This window comes from Nelumbo lutea, chromosome 2, assembly GCF_056320005.1.
Source record: "Nelumbo lutea isolate HS-2025 chromosome 2, American lotus-T2T, whole genome shotgun sequence".
NCBI lineage: Eukaryota > Viridiplantae > Streptophyta > Magnoliopsida > Proteales > Nelumbonaceae > Nelumbo > Nelumbo lutea.
Genome location: NC_142685.1, coordinates 41,506,585 through 41,525,443, shown reverse-complemented (window position 1 = coordinate 41,525,443; position 18,859 = coordinate 41,506,585). Strand labels below are relative to the sequence as shown.

The following is an 18,859-nucleotide window of genomic DNA, read 5'->3' as shown; positions in this document are numbered from 1 at the left end:
GTCCCATGCTACAGCCAACTATACACAAATAAGTGAATAACCAAATCCAAACACATTAAATAGCAAAAACGCACTGAAAATTTAGATCTCTCTCTCTCTCTCTGTGCAAAGCGTCGATGTCTGTCTTGCAATCGTCGATGTCTTGTCTTGCAATCTAAGCCTTGTTCAGGTTTATAGGGAGGAACCCATTACATAGATTACTCCCACTAGGTCTAGGTGGAGGAAAAAGAAATAAGAGAAAATGAGTTCTGTTTGCATTGGGAGATGCGTCAATGATGCCCGTGCTCCGGTGAGGGCAACATACATGAATTTGTACAAGTGGCCGGAATCTGACGCCGAGTTCGTGAAGTCGGTGAGCTCTAACGTCTGCAGGGGCGGGCAACCGAGAGTGGTGGATAGCATTTCGTGTAGGCAGATGTACCTGAGGAGCTACACATTTTCAAGGAAGGAAACCATGCCCGAGAAGACGAAGAAGTGCTTCGGCAGAGTTAAAGAGAGGGTAGTTTACAGGAGGAAAAGAAAGGTTGACAGTGGCGGTGGCGGAAGGAAGTGCTTGGTGATGAGGAGGGTGAAGGAGGTATCCTACGCTGCGTTATTGTCTATCTTCCACAGGCTCTTATCATGTACCTCCACTGTAGACGTGGTGGGTGGCAGAGACTCGTGAGTCTTTCTTCTTCTTCTTCTTCTTCTTGAGGGTGCTTTTTTTTTTTTTCTTGCTGTTTCTCTTTCTGGGTCTTTCGTTAATCTTAATTCAGTCGTTGTTTCTTTGGGTAGTCAGAAATGAAAATTACTCGTTTAAGTTTCATTTGAAAAGGAGGGGATTGATTGTATATTTTCAAGTTCTGGTAGCTTCACTCTTCTGTGTGTTCTGAAAATTAAAATAACGAAATTATATATAGTAGTCTTGAAATTAATCTCTCTGCGGGTCTTGCGTTTTGAATCGATCAATATTTTTTTTTTTATTGTGCAATTTAAATTAGATCGGCGTGAAAAACCACATTCTCACTTTGGGACGAACAGATTGACAGGCATTTGCTTCATCTGTTAGAAATTAGAGGAGGGATTTCGAGGATAGAACCGTGAAATTATTGGCAATTAACTGCAACTAAACAAAAACTCAACGGGCTTAATAGTTAATTTTGAAAACAGAATCTATTCATGGCCCGCGTGGAAGTTTGTCAAGTGTGTCGCTAAAATGACAAATAACAACACTGAGGGGTCTCATTTGGTTGGTTGGTTTTTTGTTTCATAGCGGGATGATGATCAGGGGTGGCCAATGTGAGGTGGTGGAGTTTGGCCAGAATTCCCACTGCCACCACTCGTCGGCGTCGTCGCTTTCCCATTCTCCTCTTACCTTCATTGACTGTAATTTCCACTTTTCGTGATTGTGTGCGACTTTGCGTGTACGAGTGCGAGAAAGAGAGAGAAAGAAAGTATTATGGGGACTATGAATGGCAGCAGCAGGAGAGAGAGAGAGAGAGCTGAAAAGTGATGAAGACGGTGACGGGGTGTAGAGGTCTCATCACAAAAGAAAAAGATAAGAGAGCCAACCACCGAACCAAAGACAGTTGTCTGCAATCGACGAAGATGAATACTTTGAAAGCAAGTTTCATATTCTGATTGGGGTGATCAGGGCATTAGGATCGGATTTCTTATAGAATCAAGCATAGCATAGTAGTTTGTTTATGTATAAATATATATACTGTAGTTGGTGGATGCTCAAAAGCACTTTGCACCCACCATCCATATTCCATACCCCTTTCTATCACAAATAATACAAGTTAGTGGGTGGCACGTGGAAGCTATTATATGATAGCTGTGTCAAGGCTTGTTTAGCCAATAATAATACCCCACGTCAGCCATCAAGTGTATATGGCCCACGACCACTCCAATCTCTCACTTCTAATGCATGCTTGCCATTGAACATTATTGTGATCAAAGAACCCCTGACAATTCATTTAAGTGCGGCTAACCCAACACCTCACAAATGTATAGTTAACGCTGAGCAGTGACCTCCTCCCCAATCACACATGCATTTTTTTTCTCTCTTATTTACATACTACACATTAGAGGGGGTTGGGGTTAAGGATTTGGAATAAACAGTGCGCACGTGAGGTCCACAAACTTTATTATGAAGATTTTGATAAATTTATATAGGACCGAGATTGTTGAAGATTTTGATGAATTAAAATATCGGTATAATATATTACGGGGCCAGGGGCCAGACAGATATAACAGCATATCGATCCTACATTTATAACAATATGACATAGTGACTCAATATAAAAAAGAAAGTGTCATGATTTGAATCCTATTATTCAAGAGTTCGGATCTCTTGTCCACGGTTATCGTAGTCATACATGGAGAACATCTCATCCTTTGCGTAATATTATGCCGGGAGAGATGTTTCTAATTCATGGGGGGTAGTGTATTGTGGGTAGGTGTGGGCAGAGTTCTCGGGGGCAGGAGATCTGGAGTCATTATTCAATGCTTACATGCTTATGTCTCTTTAACTATCAAGCTACTTCTTATTTCATGTCAACAATGGTAATAAATTTATTTTTATTAACTTTAACTACAAATTAAAAGAAATAATATTAAAAATCAGTATTTTATAAATCAATAGAATAAATAATTTAGAAAATCCACACACACACATACACATATTAAAAAAATGAATTTTGATTTCCAAAATTTATAAAAAAAACAAATTATGGAATAATTATTTTAGTAATTAAAATTTATGAATTTTCATATGATATGCATCTTCAAAATTTTAATCAATTAATATATTTTAAGTTAAGATTAGATAGTTTTTTTATAAATTATTAATTTATATTTTAATTTACATTTTAAAATAACATATTTATTGTTTAAAAAAATAAAAATATTGTTTACCAAACATTTGAGAATTGATTTTTTTTTTGTTGATTTTTTTTGTTAATGTTGAAAATAAAAAAATAGGAAAATAGAAAATTTGTTATAATAATTCAAATATAATAGTTGCAAATGTTTTATGCTTTGTACTTTAATAGATATATAACAAAATAATATTGAATTTTTACATGTATTAATTTGTAAAAATCTATATAATATGTGCATTGGACTCTTGATTGATGCATTATTAATACAATTGTATAATGCCTATGTGTCTTACTATATTAGTTATGATATATTTCTTCATATATATCATTTAAATATACAAATCCTATGTATTTATACATTATTTATAGTTATTTTGACATTAAACTTACTGCTATCAAAATATTTAAAGAATTTGTATGCATTTTTTTAACATATCTGAGTGTTTTCATATTTTTTATCCGTATCCATGAGTTTAAAAAACGTATTTGTATTTATATCTGTCCGATACGACACCCGATACCGATACTTTAATTCTTATTTGAAGCCCAATACCTAAATATAATGGAGGACTATGAGGCCTATAGTTGCATTTGCCTCAAGTCAAGACCAACACATACATGCACACACAAAAATATATAGCTAGCGGAGTCGTTTAATACATGGGAAATATTGGGGTTGAAGAAAGTCTTTATGTGTATGGTAAGGTTTGTATATTCAGAATCGAGTGGTGGTTCAATTGACATGTTGGCTGGGTAGTCCCAGTGGATATGCAGAACCAAGTCTTGCTATTACCATCTACCTTCAAGAGTTATGTGTGCGTTAAATACCAAAAAAAAAGTTTGTATATTCAAAGCGGGGAGGAGGCATGCATCATTTATGTAATATATTCCATCGTATCTATTACATTAGATTGAAATAGGGAAGAAAATATGTAGCAAATATTCCTTCTATTTATTAGCCTAAAGGCCATTATCCATGATGGTGTTTGGCATTGATGTCATTTTTTGAAAAATTATGTCTTAGAAATCGGGGGAGTGTGGTTTGAAGAAACGTCAAATTCAATGTCTTCTTAGAAAACAACTCGTTACTACTAGTGGTGCAATAACATGGCATCAATGTGGCATCGCCTTGGGCATTCAATAATGTAGATCCATGCTTAAAATGGTTATGCCGCACTGATATCAAACAAAACTAGTACTGTTTTCCCACAAAACAGTTTATGTGGTAGCATCAATACTAAACTAAAAAAAGGAACCATTTTTTAAGAAAATTGTACAACAAACCCTCATGCATACAACACATTGTTCAACAGTTTATGTGGCAGCATCATACAACATTGTTTTCTCATAAAACATCTCTGAAGCAACGGCATCGATGCCAAATGCATACCATGTTGTTCCATATGGTACGGTCTTGGGAATTATATGGACTTGTACAGATCTAATATTTAGGGTTGTTCGCGAGTCGGGTTGGGTCAATTTATTGAGGTTTTTCCAACCGACCCGATTTGGTCGAGTTACCTAAGATGGAAACCGAAACCGACCCAGTGTAAAGCAAAACCGACTTGGTCGATTTGAGTCAGTTTGGGTCGGTTTCGGCTCTAAGTTCATCCATGCCCCCCATGGCCACCTAGTTTTCTAGAAATATATTTAAAACTGAAATATGTATTTTAGAAATATATATATATATATATATATAAACAAAAATATACATACAAATATATTAGAATATATATTTTTAGATATTTCAGTTTTTAGTTAAGTAGGAACTAAGTCGGTTCGGTTCGGGTTGGTTTCGATTTTCACACAAAAAAGTTGAAACCGACCCAAACCATCGGTTTATGAATTTGTACAACCTGAAACCAACTGATACTGATGAAAACCCGATCGACTCGGGTTGGGTTGGTCCGGGTTGGTCGGTTTGGTCGGGTTGGGCCTTCTTGTCAACAGCCCTACTAATATTTTACATCTTTTTGCACTTGTCTGCCGTGGCCCAGGATTTTATCATTCACGTTTCTTACTTTTTTCAGGGTACAACAAGAAGGAAAGTAATAATATAAATGGTGTAGTGCATCCTATGATCCTAACAAATCCTCAAACCCAATTCTCTAATTACCACAAAAAAATAAATAAATAAAAGGATCCGGATTCAAGTCTCCTTAGGGGCAAGGAGGTGCGCCGTAGTGGGTCGAGCATGGCCCTAGCCGTTGGAGTCTTGGAGACCCCCCAATGGCCAGTTTAAACTTTGGGGGTACCCCTAATAAGCAGTTAGACCTGAGACCTGTTCATGGGCCAGGTTGGGTTTGGGCCGGTTTTTGCCTCTTTATCAATAGAAAATGTGTAGGCTTGAGCCTAAGCCGAAAGCCCGACCTATATATAAAATGTCTTATTTTTTAGTGTATTTTTATAAATTATTGTTATATCAATTTAGTAACAATTTAATAAATTAATAAACTAATTTATATTTCTTATTAATAAATTAATATTTATCAATAATTTAAGAAACAAGTATATATTATATAGTTATTATATATAACATAAATGTTTTTTTATTATATATAGTAGTGTCGGGCCAAGCTTAGGCTTGGGCCGAGCTTATTTGTGAAAGCCCAAGCCCGAGCCTACGAGCCTAAAGTTTTGTCTAAGCCCAAAAATAACGAGCCAGGTTGAGCTGGGCCATCGAGCTACCTGGCCCATGAATAGGTCTATGAGCAACTATATAGGGGGTATTTATGTATTTTGGCTTAAGGGAGATAAAATGATAGTAGTGCCCTCTCCAACAACTATACAATAGCTACTTTAGAGGGGAATTTAGATAAAGTGATAATTGAATTTATAATGACCAAAATACCCCTCCCATCAACTGAAAATCGACTAGTTTTTAGGGTATTTGGGGAATTAAATTATTTTCAACTCCTATAAATAGCCTTATCTAGTTATTCTCCACCATTCCCATCACTAATTATCATACTCAGGGGTGGAGCCAAGAATTTTTTATGAGGGGGGCCAACCACTGGGTGAAAAGTGAGGGAAAGGAATAAACTTATATAGAAAAAATGTATTGAGTGTGCAAATTTCTGGACCGTGGGGGGGGGGGGGGGGGTGGGGGGGCTCCCCTGGGTCCTCCCCTAGCTCCACCCCTACTCATACTCTGTTATACTCTTATAGTCTCATACATCATACTCTCAGATGTACTCTCATAGTCTTATACTCTCTCTATTCTCCAATTCTCAACATGATTCAAGTTTCAACAAGAAGAAGGATTGCTCGGGTATCTCAAGTTAGCAATTTGAGAGACTTTAACTATTGAAGCCTGAAGTAGATGATGAAAATCAAGGAGATGAAGATGTAGGTGGAGGTGGAATTTGAAGAAAAAAGATGAAGTCAATATTTTTTATTTTTTGTATACTCAATATTTCAATTATTATATTTTTTTCACTTTTTAAAATTATTGTATTTTTAAATCTTATTTAAATTAGTTGTTATTTTTCAACAATATAAATTTTTATTTTCAATTTATAATTGTATTATATTTTATTCCATTTTCTATATTTCATTCATCCATTTTCCATTGTATTGTTCAAATTCAAGAAATAAAATTTCTATTTTTTCCAATTTGGTGTCTCATTTTGTATTTTTTAAGTATTTTTTTCATTTCTTTGTTGGACTTTTTTTTTTCCAATTTGTTCCCAAAGCTCAAAGGAAAGTGAAGTATTTTAGTTTTAGTGTTTACTTAGCAAAACAATGATATGTAAAAAAAAAAACAGTTTGGCCCAGTTTGGCCCAAGCCAAAAGCCCGACCCGTAACCTAGCCTGACATGGGCCACACCCACAGCATGACCTACAACCCACTTGGACCAAGCATGTGGCATGGACCGGCTCAGCCCGGGCCCGGATGGGCTCAGGCCGTGGGCCATGCTAGGCTAACCCCACGAAGTATCCCAAGGGAGGGGCCTGGCTCGGCCCATGGGCTAGTATGGCACGGCTTGCACTTTGCATGGGCCACATGTGAACCATACTGTGTCGGCCCATCACTGCCCGGTTTTCACCTCTGGCCTTACACCAGCCTCATAGTTCATCACATTTGTTGTGCATTTGGAACATCTTCCCATGTGTGACAATATCAAGTACAAGCGATATTCTCAATGTATTGTTGAAATTGTTGTGAGGTTGGTGTAAGGTTTGCTCTCTGAGGAGCAAATCTTGATTCTTTCGGAACATTACATGTTATTAAGGGTGTCAATGAATCGGTTTTGGCTTGAATTCTGTCCAGTCCAAAATCAATTTGGATGGATTGGATGGACCAACAAGATATATTGGATTGGACCAATCTGGTCCAAAATATTTATTAGATTGGATTGGACCTGGTCTGTCTGTAACAAATTTATATTGGATTGGGTTGGATTAAGCCAATATCTAGTCCATAAATATAAGATAAGAATATATCCATCAATGGTTTGGATTGAAGCCAATCTAAATTAAAATAAATTCGAAAATAATAAACAATCCAAATATTGAATTGGACCAGTCCAAATTAGTCCAAAACATTCATTGGATTGGATTAGACCTGATCCATTTATAATAAACTCACACTAGACGAAATCCAGTCCAATTCACATGATATAATGAAAACATATTTTTAGAATCAGAAAATTCATAAAGATACTTTTGATTTTAATGTCGATAACAAAAAACACGTACACAATTAAAAAGTTTTTTTATATTTCTATTACGAAAAATCGTCCACTCCCAAAAGTGGCCCAAGTTAGCTATAAAATCAGCCAGCTAAACATGATGTCTCTACACATGCTTGAACATGATGTCTTTTTTTCTGTAATTATAGACTAGGTGCCAAGAAAATGTCCTTCGTTATATTGCCTATGTTACAAAGTGGATTGGAATTTCCGTTTTGATGAAATCGAAATCAAATATAAATATTTCAAGCTGCGGGACCCACAAATAGCTGTATGCCTGTACATAACTGTGCATGACTTGATTACGGAACCCACAACAGAACAGAGCCTTTTTGAAGGCGAAAATAAATGTCCATCCACCCATAATTAGACCCAATAAATGGCCCAACTTCAAAACTAACAAGCAGGCCCATAATTTAGTCCTCATCTTAGCATATATGGACAATTCTTAGGGATGGTAAAAGAGCGGTTTCGGGAGGGTTTTGTAAATTCTAGATCTATCTATCTTGAATTCGTTATAAAATCCGTGGTGTATTGGATTTTGAGAATTCTAAATCTTTTGTACATAAAAATGCAAAATTCTTTCTGATTTTACCTTTTCTGTATCCAATTTCCTATTGTTTCTTGTCATATATAATCAATAAATAAGTATAATGTAGAATCCCCAAACCCGTCTTACCCTAAAACACATTCTTCAATAAAAAAACCGCCCTATTGGGGAGGTAGGGATGGGTACCCACCGGGTAGGGTAGAAATTGCCATCCCTAACAATTCTTAAATACAATTCCTTGCTTACCCCAATGGAAAATAGATATATGTACAGCTCAGTGAGCTTTTCAATAATTCAATTTATTTGTCATTTTCTTTCTTTTTTGTTTCGATGAGAAAATTGATCTAACCAGGTGGTGTGATTAACCATTAAAACCATGATCCTGATTTTCTATTTTGTCGAATTCGTTCGAAAGGAATCAAACAAATCAAACTGAAAATTCCAGTTAACCGAACCGAAAAATCCAATTAACTTGCTTCGTTCGGTTCGGACTTGGCCCAGTCCACATCTTCAAATTAAAATATATACCCAACCCTCCATAGGACCCAGCTGGATACCTGAGCTTTTTTTTGGGCCTACAAGCGCATACTCAAAAATGAAACCGGATTCAGTCAATTCAAAGCCCATTCGAATAGTCATTATAGCCTTGCATTGAGAATATCTCCCCATGAAATAAAGCATAGAAGCATGGAGATGTTACCAATGCAAGGCTATGATGGCTGTTGGAACAGCATTCGAATGCGCTTTAAAACTGACTGAAGCCGATCTCCTAAAAAATTCATACGCAAAGTCTTCAACAGACGATGCACATCGCATATATAGAAGTAGACTCACATAAGGCGCCTCACACGCACATCCTAGCTATTTACCATTCAATTATTTCCAACCAGGGCAACCCAACCCAATTCTACCTCACAAACAGTTCTACTTGCTATAGAATTTGTATCTTTCGTGAGAAAGAAGCAAATATCTTTAATATCATATTTGCCTTGGATTCTTGAATGGCCTCGTCTTCTTCCCATAAGGAGGAGGAATTGAGGAAAGGAACCGTATTAACACTGTAACAAGCTAGTTTTCTAAAATGCTGGACTGATGTTACTCATCGATTACCGTGAAAGGAAAAGCACAACAAAAGTGAGAGTAGAGAGAAGAGAGTACAATAAAGATGAAATAGTAGGGTATGATTTCCATCAAGTGATTTGGTCAGGTCAGGTCAAGATTCAAGGAAGCCAGTAAAATTAAAGTTCAGAAAGGAATTGCTTTATAGCGTATGGGGCCCTACAGAGGTAAATGTTAGTTATGGTTGAATAAATGGAGTCCTCTTCGTCGGCGACCATGAAAGGCCATCAAATTGTTAACCTCAACAATACACGAAAATGTTAACAATAAGTTTTGGTGATAACTACTATAACCATTAAAATATTGATACAATCATACAATATTTATATTACTCTATTCAAGATCAAAATGTTAATACATATCGACATTTTTTTTATGTTTTATTTTTTTTTTAAATTAGTTCAGAGGGATAGGTTTAAGTCCCGACTATCCTTTGAATCATAGACAAACTCAATACAAATACAATTTTTATAGGGGTGTATCAGAAAACGATCCATAAAACATATATTGACCGATATGTATCGATACTTTAAAATTTTATAATAATAGATGTATATCCAGTTAAAAATACTAGATGTATCAATCAATATTTTAATCCAGGGACTGACCATTTCGCATCTTCTTTCTTTGCATTTCAAAGCACAAGCCATTGATATCTCTAAACAGATTTGCACTCTTAAAAGTCCTTACTTTTTCTAAATGGGCTTGCTTTTTTCCATTTCTTTTTTTAATTTGTAACTCTTCAATAATCACCACGGGAGACAGATTAGCTCGGCCTAAAAGTTTGATTGAGGGAGAAAATTTTTTATTTTTTAAAAGTTGAAAAAAATAAAGATGTTCACAAATAATTCACAAATCATATGGTTATAGTTAAAGTCTTTCGGCCACTATTTAGGCCCCACAGTGTTTTTTGGCAGGCAGGTCCCACAGAGTACAGTTAGGACCTATGCAACAATGGGTCAAGAATCAAGATGAGGTCTTCCTTCAGTTCTTGTCCCACTGTCCCACACTACTTAAAACCCTTTCAATTGTTAGGCACTTGGGCATAAAAGGATCCAAGACTCTTGTCAGTCTTGTGCCCACTATCTACTAAATGCAATGAAGACAGGCAAAATTAATGTTCAGTACTTTCTTTTTTCTTTTTTGATTTAGTTTAAAGGAAAGAAACTACAAACGACCATTACTACATAGGACTAAAACCAAAAATATTCTCTCAGATAATAGAGAGCACCTCAATAGGAAGCCGGAGATTCAAAATACTTCGAACGACAATTCTAATCGAATCGAATTCGAATTAGATATTTGACAGCATATTCAAATTCGAATTATATTCTTTAAAATCTGATGGATATTTGTTGGATTCAGATCAATCAGATTTTTTATTGGGTTGGATAATCCTTTACGCAATTTGATCCAATCCTTTTGCAACTCTATCCTCAGACCTGTTATAAATAAAGAATCTAATTCAATAATAAGAACACTAAATCCATGTTTCTAAGACCTTCATACCATCTTCCCCTAGTGATCCCCGAAAACACTAGTTGCTTAGCTGTTTGAAGATAGCATTTATTTTAATTTGTTATTTAGGTTGTGTTTGGAAACGATGCAAATGGATTGTAAATCTCGGTTCAGGGTAAATTTACATTCTGGTTCATTTTTGCCTGTGTTTGACATAAGAAGATAAATTTATTAGTACAAAACTAATTCAATTTTGTAATTTATGTGAACTGTTTTACACTTTTACATATTTGCATTCACACTTATTTGCATCGTTTCCAAACGCAATTGTGAGGAATATGAGGCTCAAAGTATCGGTACGATATATTCAAATGCATCGTATCATATCAGTCACTTGCTAATATGCCTTTTCTAAAATTAATTCCAAAACCGGCTGTTTTAAATGTTAAATAATACTTAAACCTACACCTCTCCCTATTTTTTTTTTAAACCCAAAAAAAAAGATGTGCCTGTGATGCAAAATACCGATGCATCTAGGGGTGTCCACGGTTCGGTTAAAACTAAACCATGTGCAATTTTTGCAAATCGAACCGGTGGTACTGGTTTTCCATTTCTCCAAACCGAAACCAAACCAATACTAGCAATCCACCGATTTCTGTTTTTAACTAGTTTGATTCTTTGGTTTTTATATTTATAATATGTATTATATAAATATACATATATATATAATATTATATTATAAATAATAAATGATATATAATATATTATAAATATTTTAAAAATATATGATATATTTATAAATAGATTATTATAAATATAATATAACTATATATTTATATATATATAATGAATATATATTTATATATAATATATAGAAAGTATGTAATATATATATATATATATATATATAACTGGTCGGTTCGGTTAACCACTAATTTTTTTTTGTAGGTTAACCGAAAACCAAATCAATCCTTCGATTTTTCAAAAATTTCAAACCGAAATCGAACCGATCAATTCGGTTAACCATATTTTGCAATTTGATTTTCCCAGTTTAATTCATTTTTTCTGTTTTTTATGAACAACTCTAAATGCATCCTTCTGCCGTATCAGAGTGTATCAATACTTTAAACCCTTAACTTAGTCTAAATTTTTTAATTGAAATAACAATTAAAAAAATGTCAGTCCCAAATGCAAGCAGCCAATCCTAATAACGAATGGAAATATTTTACACGATAGGAACATATATGGGACTCTCCAACACATATGAAAGGTAATATTTTTCTATAAAACGAAAGATATAAACAGATTTCATTTTGGATAATAATATTTAATGGAAAAATAAAATTGTTTCCAGAATTTTCAATACTCTGTTTCTGTTCTTTTAACTCAAATATAAAAAGGTCGTTAATTTCTTATAATTAGTATTATTTAATAATTAAAAAAAAATTAACGAAGCCTTAACCAAGAAGTAGTAAAGGAAGCTTCTCAATTTCCACAATTCCAAGTTTGCTTCTTTCTCCTGACATGCATCGATGAAACAGTGTCAAAAGCTAAAAGCACAAATAACATAAAGAGGCAAAGATTACTTAGATGGCACAGAATGTATATAGCAAATCCAAAAAGGTTTTCTTTATCCGATTGACCATCTTCCATCTCTAGTTCTCTACCCTCCCAAATAACAAGAATCAATGTTTTAAAAACTGATTTAGAATTGGAACTGTTTTCACCACCGATTGTTGGTTAGATTATCTGGTTTGAATTATGGATGGTTAATTTTAATTAAAAAAATAAAAAAATAATAAAAATCGTTATTTGGGTTAAATGAATCGATGGTTCATCAATAAATTGTTAATTAAATTAATGATTTTTGGGCAAAGAATAAATTAAGGATGAAACAGAATCAGTTGCTTGAATGAATTTGGGGCTAAATGGTCCGACCATTGGAATTAAAGATGATTCGAAAACACTGATAAGACCAATACAGTGATAGACCCTCTTTATTCTTTCTTATCGTGAGATGTGTCGTCGCCCTTGGGGTTTCGGTTTTGGTATGTTGGGAATTTAAACGCCCCTATGTCTCCTACTATTCTATGAGCTAGATTTGACTTGACCGTATTGATTTTCTTGCCTGTAGAAACGCAGGCAATATCTTCTTCTTCCTTTGTTTCGTCACAAAATATGTACTCAACGGTGGAGTTTGGATTCATTCTACATGTTCTCCTAATACACAACACATGCATTTGACAGAAAGTCAGAAAAGCTGAAGCTAATAAAGTAAAGACAGAAAGTCAGAAAATCCGAAGCTAAGAAGTAAAGACTTTAGAACCGACAAGGCATCTTCTTCTTGCGTTTGATCTCTTTTACCCAGTGTTGTAAGAATCGGATAGGAGTAAAAACCGCAATGCTCTCCAGGTCCTGATTTATGAGTTTATCGGTTAATCGGATGGTTTGTCCATTTAATTCGCTAAAACTGTTATTTAATTAGGACCCGTGGATTCTCGATTTTCACGGTCTGACCGTCTGGTCTGAATAGAGTCTTAAGTTAAAACCAACGTTTTAAAAGACGACTCGGAAATGGAAGTGTTATGGGCATCAGTTTTTAAATCAACGGTTTGATCGTTTGGTTCAAAGATGGTCTGTTTTAATAAAAAAATAAAAAAAATTGATCAAAACCGTTGAATGGGTCAATGATTCAACTGCCCGGGTCAACAGTTTATTAATTTTTTTAATAATTTTTTACCATATTCTGGGTTTTAAATAAAATGGAACTGATTGCCTAGACTATTCTCGGGCCAAACGGTCCAACCACCCAAATCAACGGCAGTTCAAAAACGTTGGTTAAAACACTGCTTTACCCTTTTAATTTTGATACACATCACCAATATTCAATATTGAATATTCCATTTTAACGTTGGTGAGTGGCGAGGGCAACTTTAATTATGTTGCATTGCGTAGGATCAAACTCAATGTGTGAAACTCCCTTTTTTTTATATGGAACCCAAATTTCTTACAAGTAAAAACTCTGCGTATACAGCATCTAATCACATATTTAAAATATCACTCATAGGTATAGGTTAGTTCGGTTCGGTTCTATGATAGAACTTGGAATCTCCCCAGTGAAGGTTAGTTCTGGTCTTAGTGGTTTTAGAGTCGATTCCAGGGAGATCGAATCAGCCCCCCACAATGTCTCACAGCACCTCCTGTCGTGTATTGAAAACATTTTCCCATTATAATACCAGAAATGATGATGTCATCATCAGGAGATGTTCCCAATACACAGCGGGGATGTGCTGTGGGATGTTGTGGGGGGCTGATTTGAACTTGATTCTAGGGTATATTTGTGGAATATGTTCTTTGTTTATTCTCCCTCTTGAAAAAAAAAACATGTTCTTTAAAACGTGATTTTTGATAAATATGATATATATAGTTTAAAACTTATATTATCTTTAATTTTTTTATTGATTAAATTGAGTAAGTTAATATGTAGGTTATCATTATATGGTTCAAAACTTATAATTTAAATTTAAATTTAATGAATATTGCCTTTTACATTACTTATTATACACATTCAAATATTAACATGAAGACAAATGATCAAATCACTTAGGCTATGCTTAGTTTGAAGGAAAAGGTAGGGAAAGGAAGGGAAATGCAGGGAAACCCCTACCTTTTTCCTTCAAACCAAACATAACCATAAAGTAGCTCAATGTTCAAGTGAGATCATGGCCTTTATAAACTTGAGTGCTAGGGTTCAAATCTTCACATCCTCAAAAGTATTTCGATATTTATTTCAAGTCAAATTCGGTTCTAAGGCAGGTTTCACCAACATCGGTTCCACCAAGGCCAATCAAGTTGATTCATCAGGTCTATTCAGGTAAGGTATCCCTAAACCTTGAAATTGGCCCGAATGGGAATCTGTTCCAAGAATTTGAAACCAGACCCTATCCTATAACAAATCATATAGGGTCGATTCAATATCAATTCCATATCATTCTAGGTAAAATCTACCCAAAATTTATGGAGAGATCCTTTCAATGTGCAGCTGGAGGCCCATTTGCAGTGTGGGACAGGCACAATGGCAGTACACGAAACCAACACCACTACATGAGAATTATATCTGGCATAATGCAAATCTTTTGGTGGGGCCCTACATGAATGTCTCTGGGCTTGTTCATCTTACGTTAATTAGTCTTGTTCATACTCTTAATAATCTATATTAAGTTATTAAATATTAACTCATATTCTTAATAATCCATGTTAAGTTGTTAAATATTAACCCCTTACATGAACACAAAAGAATCCGGATGTAATAAAATACCCTTATAAATATGGTTTTTAAAATCGACCTGGAAATCGAATTGGTCAGGGGTCTGATCATTCTAGTTGAATGATCGGCTCGTTCTAACAAAAAAATAAAAATACTATTAAAACTGTTTAAACAGTTTGAACGGTTCAAATGATTAATTGTCTGATTCAGTGGTTTACTGATTAAAAGCAACGATTTTTAGAGAAAATCCGATCTTAAGGAAAAAAAAGAACCGATTTTCAGTCTGACTGATCTATCCGATCCGGTTTTAAAAACCATGATTATAAGTACATTTAGTGATCAATTGATAAATATTCTGACATCTGTTTTAAAATTTGCTTAAAATCTTTTAAAAATTAGGTGAAGAATATTTAGTGGACGGGTATCAAAAATTCACTGAATGCTTATTCAGTATTCATCGTGTATGTCTATTGATCCAGCACTGCAGTACTAAAAATCATGAGACAAATGATATTACTGTGCCCGGACAAACATCAGTATAGTACATGTGATATGATGAATTTCTGGATGTTACCGGTTGGTTTAATGTTTTATGTTCCAAAATCGTATGGTTGTACTATAATAAAAAGACGGTTAAGAAAAACTTGTGGTTGGGAATTGGTATGGATCATCTATATGTATTTTTGCTTATGATTTGGAGTTATTTATAAAGCTGTAAAACAGGTCGTGCAGCTTTCCTTCAGAGATAATTTGGGGGTCGCCCAGCATGGCCCATGTGGTCTAAGTTTGTGCGGGTTCATGCCGTGCCGTGTTGTATTGCGGGCATGTGTTGGGCAGACTGCAGGTCATGCCTGGCTAGGACATAAGCCGGTTCTTGGACGTGGGTTGAATCAGGTCAGATTAGTTTTTTTTATAATTTTAATTTTTTTTACTTTTTTGTCAAATAAAACTAAAATATTTATCTTTTTTTTGGAAACTATTTGAATAAGAAATCTAACAAAGAAATGAAAAAAAATACTTAACCAAATAAGAAGTCAAAGAGACAAAGATTCAAAGTGAATAATAAATTGGAAGAAAAGTAAGAATTTTATTTCATTTAAATTTAAACGATCAAAAGCATACGAGGTTTGGGTGAATGGAATATGAAAATTGAAAAATGGAATAAATTAATAAAATATAAAAAATTCAATATAGTTACAACTTGAAAATAAAAAATTATGTTATTAAAAATATCAAATAAATTAAATAAAATAAAAACTAATTTTACAATAATTTGCAAAAATGCTATACAACTATTGAGTATACAAAGAATATTGGCTTCATCATTTGCTCCTATTGTTATTGACTTTGATCATTTTAGGAATTGAAAATGGTGGAGGATAGGGTTATTTATAAGAATTGAAAATAATTCGATTACCCAAAATACCTTAAAAAATAATCATTTTTAATTGTTAAGAGGGGTATTTTGGTTATTATAAAGTTATTTATCACTTTACCCAAAATGCCCCTAAACTAGTTATTATATAACTACTGGGGGGCATTTGTATCATTCTTTCTCCCCCTCAAAACCAAAATTCATAAATATCCCTTCTATTTAGTTGTTTGTAGTTGTTTAGGGTATTTTTGTAAAAAGTAAACCCAAAACCCCAATGGCTAGTTCATCGAGTAGGCTGAACGTGGCCCGCTATGGGCCCATGATGAGTCGTGCCAATATTTGGGCTGCAGATGGCACGACATGCACAGTTGTGTCATGTTGTGCTAGCCTATGGACCTAGAACCCCAGGCCCAACATAGCCCGAACAATCATGCCAGGCTTGTCATGACCTGTGTGCCATGTTGTGCCGCCTGCAACCCACCCAATTTACACCTCTAGTTATTTAAAAGCTTTCTCATGAATTGAATGGAAGAATCCAAGACAAGTCAGAAAGGAAATAAGCACATACTGAATAAGTACACAATTTTGGTTTCTCCAATAAATGCTTATTTCAGATTTATTTTCCAAACAAAGTAAGTGCTTATTGATAATAAAAACCAATTTTTTGCATGCCAGACTTAGTCTTATTTCAATTAAAAACAGCAAATTATATTAATCAATCAACTCAAAACATTTCAGTTTGGAAATAGCATTAGTAACAAACACAATCTTATATATGTGGCCTTGAGGCCTTATACACCCATGGTCGAGCCTTATGAATTGTAGAAACAAAACCCGGGGCCAGGGCTAAAATACCATTATAGTAAAAAGACAACTTTGCACTTTTATTTTTTTGCAGTAATTTCATTCAAATCTGTGACAAGTATTATATTGCATGTCAAGTATTTACACACGTACTCCTCTTTAATAAAAGGACAGGTAAATGCAGTGAAATGGTCAGACACATACATTCATATTCTCAAACACGAGAACCAGAAATCTTATTATCATGAAACAGAGAATTTTGCACGGCTCCAAATGGGATAATGTTGCTAAGAGCACTTCCAAAATAAAGTCAATTGCGAGATTTCTTAAAATCCCATATTTTGAGACGGGGTGTTGATGTTAGGTGGGGCTTCACTCACAATACAAGTGGTTAGGGATAGAGATATTATGGTTATGATAAAGGTAATTGTAAGATCACAAGTGCACTCTCTCTAAGGTGTTGTACTGCAAATGAATAAGATTGAATTAGGATAAAGGGCATATCCAAATAAAACATGGATTTGAATTTTATTCATATATACTAGTATAACCTTCTATAGTACCCCAAAAAACTTATATGATATATTATTTAAAAAAAAAAGGCTAAATTATAAGGACCCCTCTACTATGACTCAATGAGAATTACCTCCTGAACTTTCATTTGTCATAAAGACCTCCTCGGACTTTCACTTTGCAACAACTCTGTAAGGTTAGGTCATTACTAGAGAAGAAAAAAAAAAATCCTTAAGGTTGTGTTTCGTTGTAATGCAAATAAATTTGCATTGATGTAAAATTATGATAATGCAAATGATTTGATTGTAAATTCTGACTTATTTATGTATCAAATTTTAGCCTATTTTGTTTGATTGCAATACAAATGAAGTAATTTGAGACATGAAGCAGAATAAAGTAAAACCCAAAACAAAATTATAAGAGAATTTGCATTCTCATTTATTTGTATTAGTTCAAATAAAATTGCACTGCAACCAAATGCAACCTAAAGAGAACAATCTCCCTTTCATATGTTTTTATTAGGGGTGGCAACGAGACAAGCTTTTCACGAGCTAACCAAGCTGAGCCGAGCTCGAGCCCAATTTACAGACTCGATTAATAAATGAGTCAAGCTTGAGCCTAATAGAGCTCGGCTCATGAGGCTCGCGAGTTGAGTTCAAATATATATTTATATATAATAAATATAATAAAAATATTATAATTCTTATTTTTTAAAATATCAAATAAAAAATATTTTTTATATATATAATATATTTTATTTTTATAAAATATTTTTCCTCAAATTGAACTCGAGCTGAGCTTGAGCTCAATGTTCTAGCTCAAACCAAGCTCGAGCCTTGTACAACCTTGGCGAATTGAGCTCGAGCCTCATACTATTTGGCTCGGCTCGGATCGAATCCACCCCTAGTTTTTATTATGTTGCCTTACACTCTAGAGTCTATTCTCATATAGTAGTAGGATATTTGTCTCTTTGGCACCATAGTTGATCCCAATTGTGTTTCATCTCATCTTGGCTCTATAGCTTTTGGTGTTGCAATCATTTTTGTTTGGCTACTTTGGTATGCATCGCCATCATTTTTTGTAGCTGGTGTTGCAATCACGTGCTTTGTTTCAGGGTGGTACTTGTACTCCCTCTTCTAGTTTGAGTGGTTGAATAGCTTGATTTGCGGGTTCCTACGATAATGTAGTGTCCCATTTTTTTTTCAATTAAATTAG

The 18,859-nt window shown here is 34.4% G+C and overlaps 1 protein-coding gene across 1 annotated transcript; it reads left to right on the top strand.

The window, feature by feature from the left end:
- Positions 1 to 241: 241 nt before the first annotated feature.
- Positions 242 to 664, top strand: LOC148870104 (uncharacterized). Its single transcript, XM_088969951.1, has one exon. The coding sequence runs from the start codon at positions 242 to 244 to the stop codon at positions 662 to 664; it is 423 nt and encodes a 140-aa protein (XP_088826077.1).
- Positions 665 to 18,859: the final 18,195 nt, after the last annotated feature.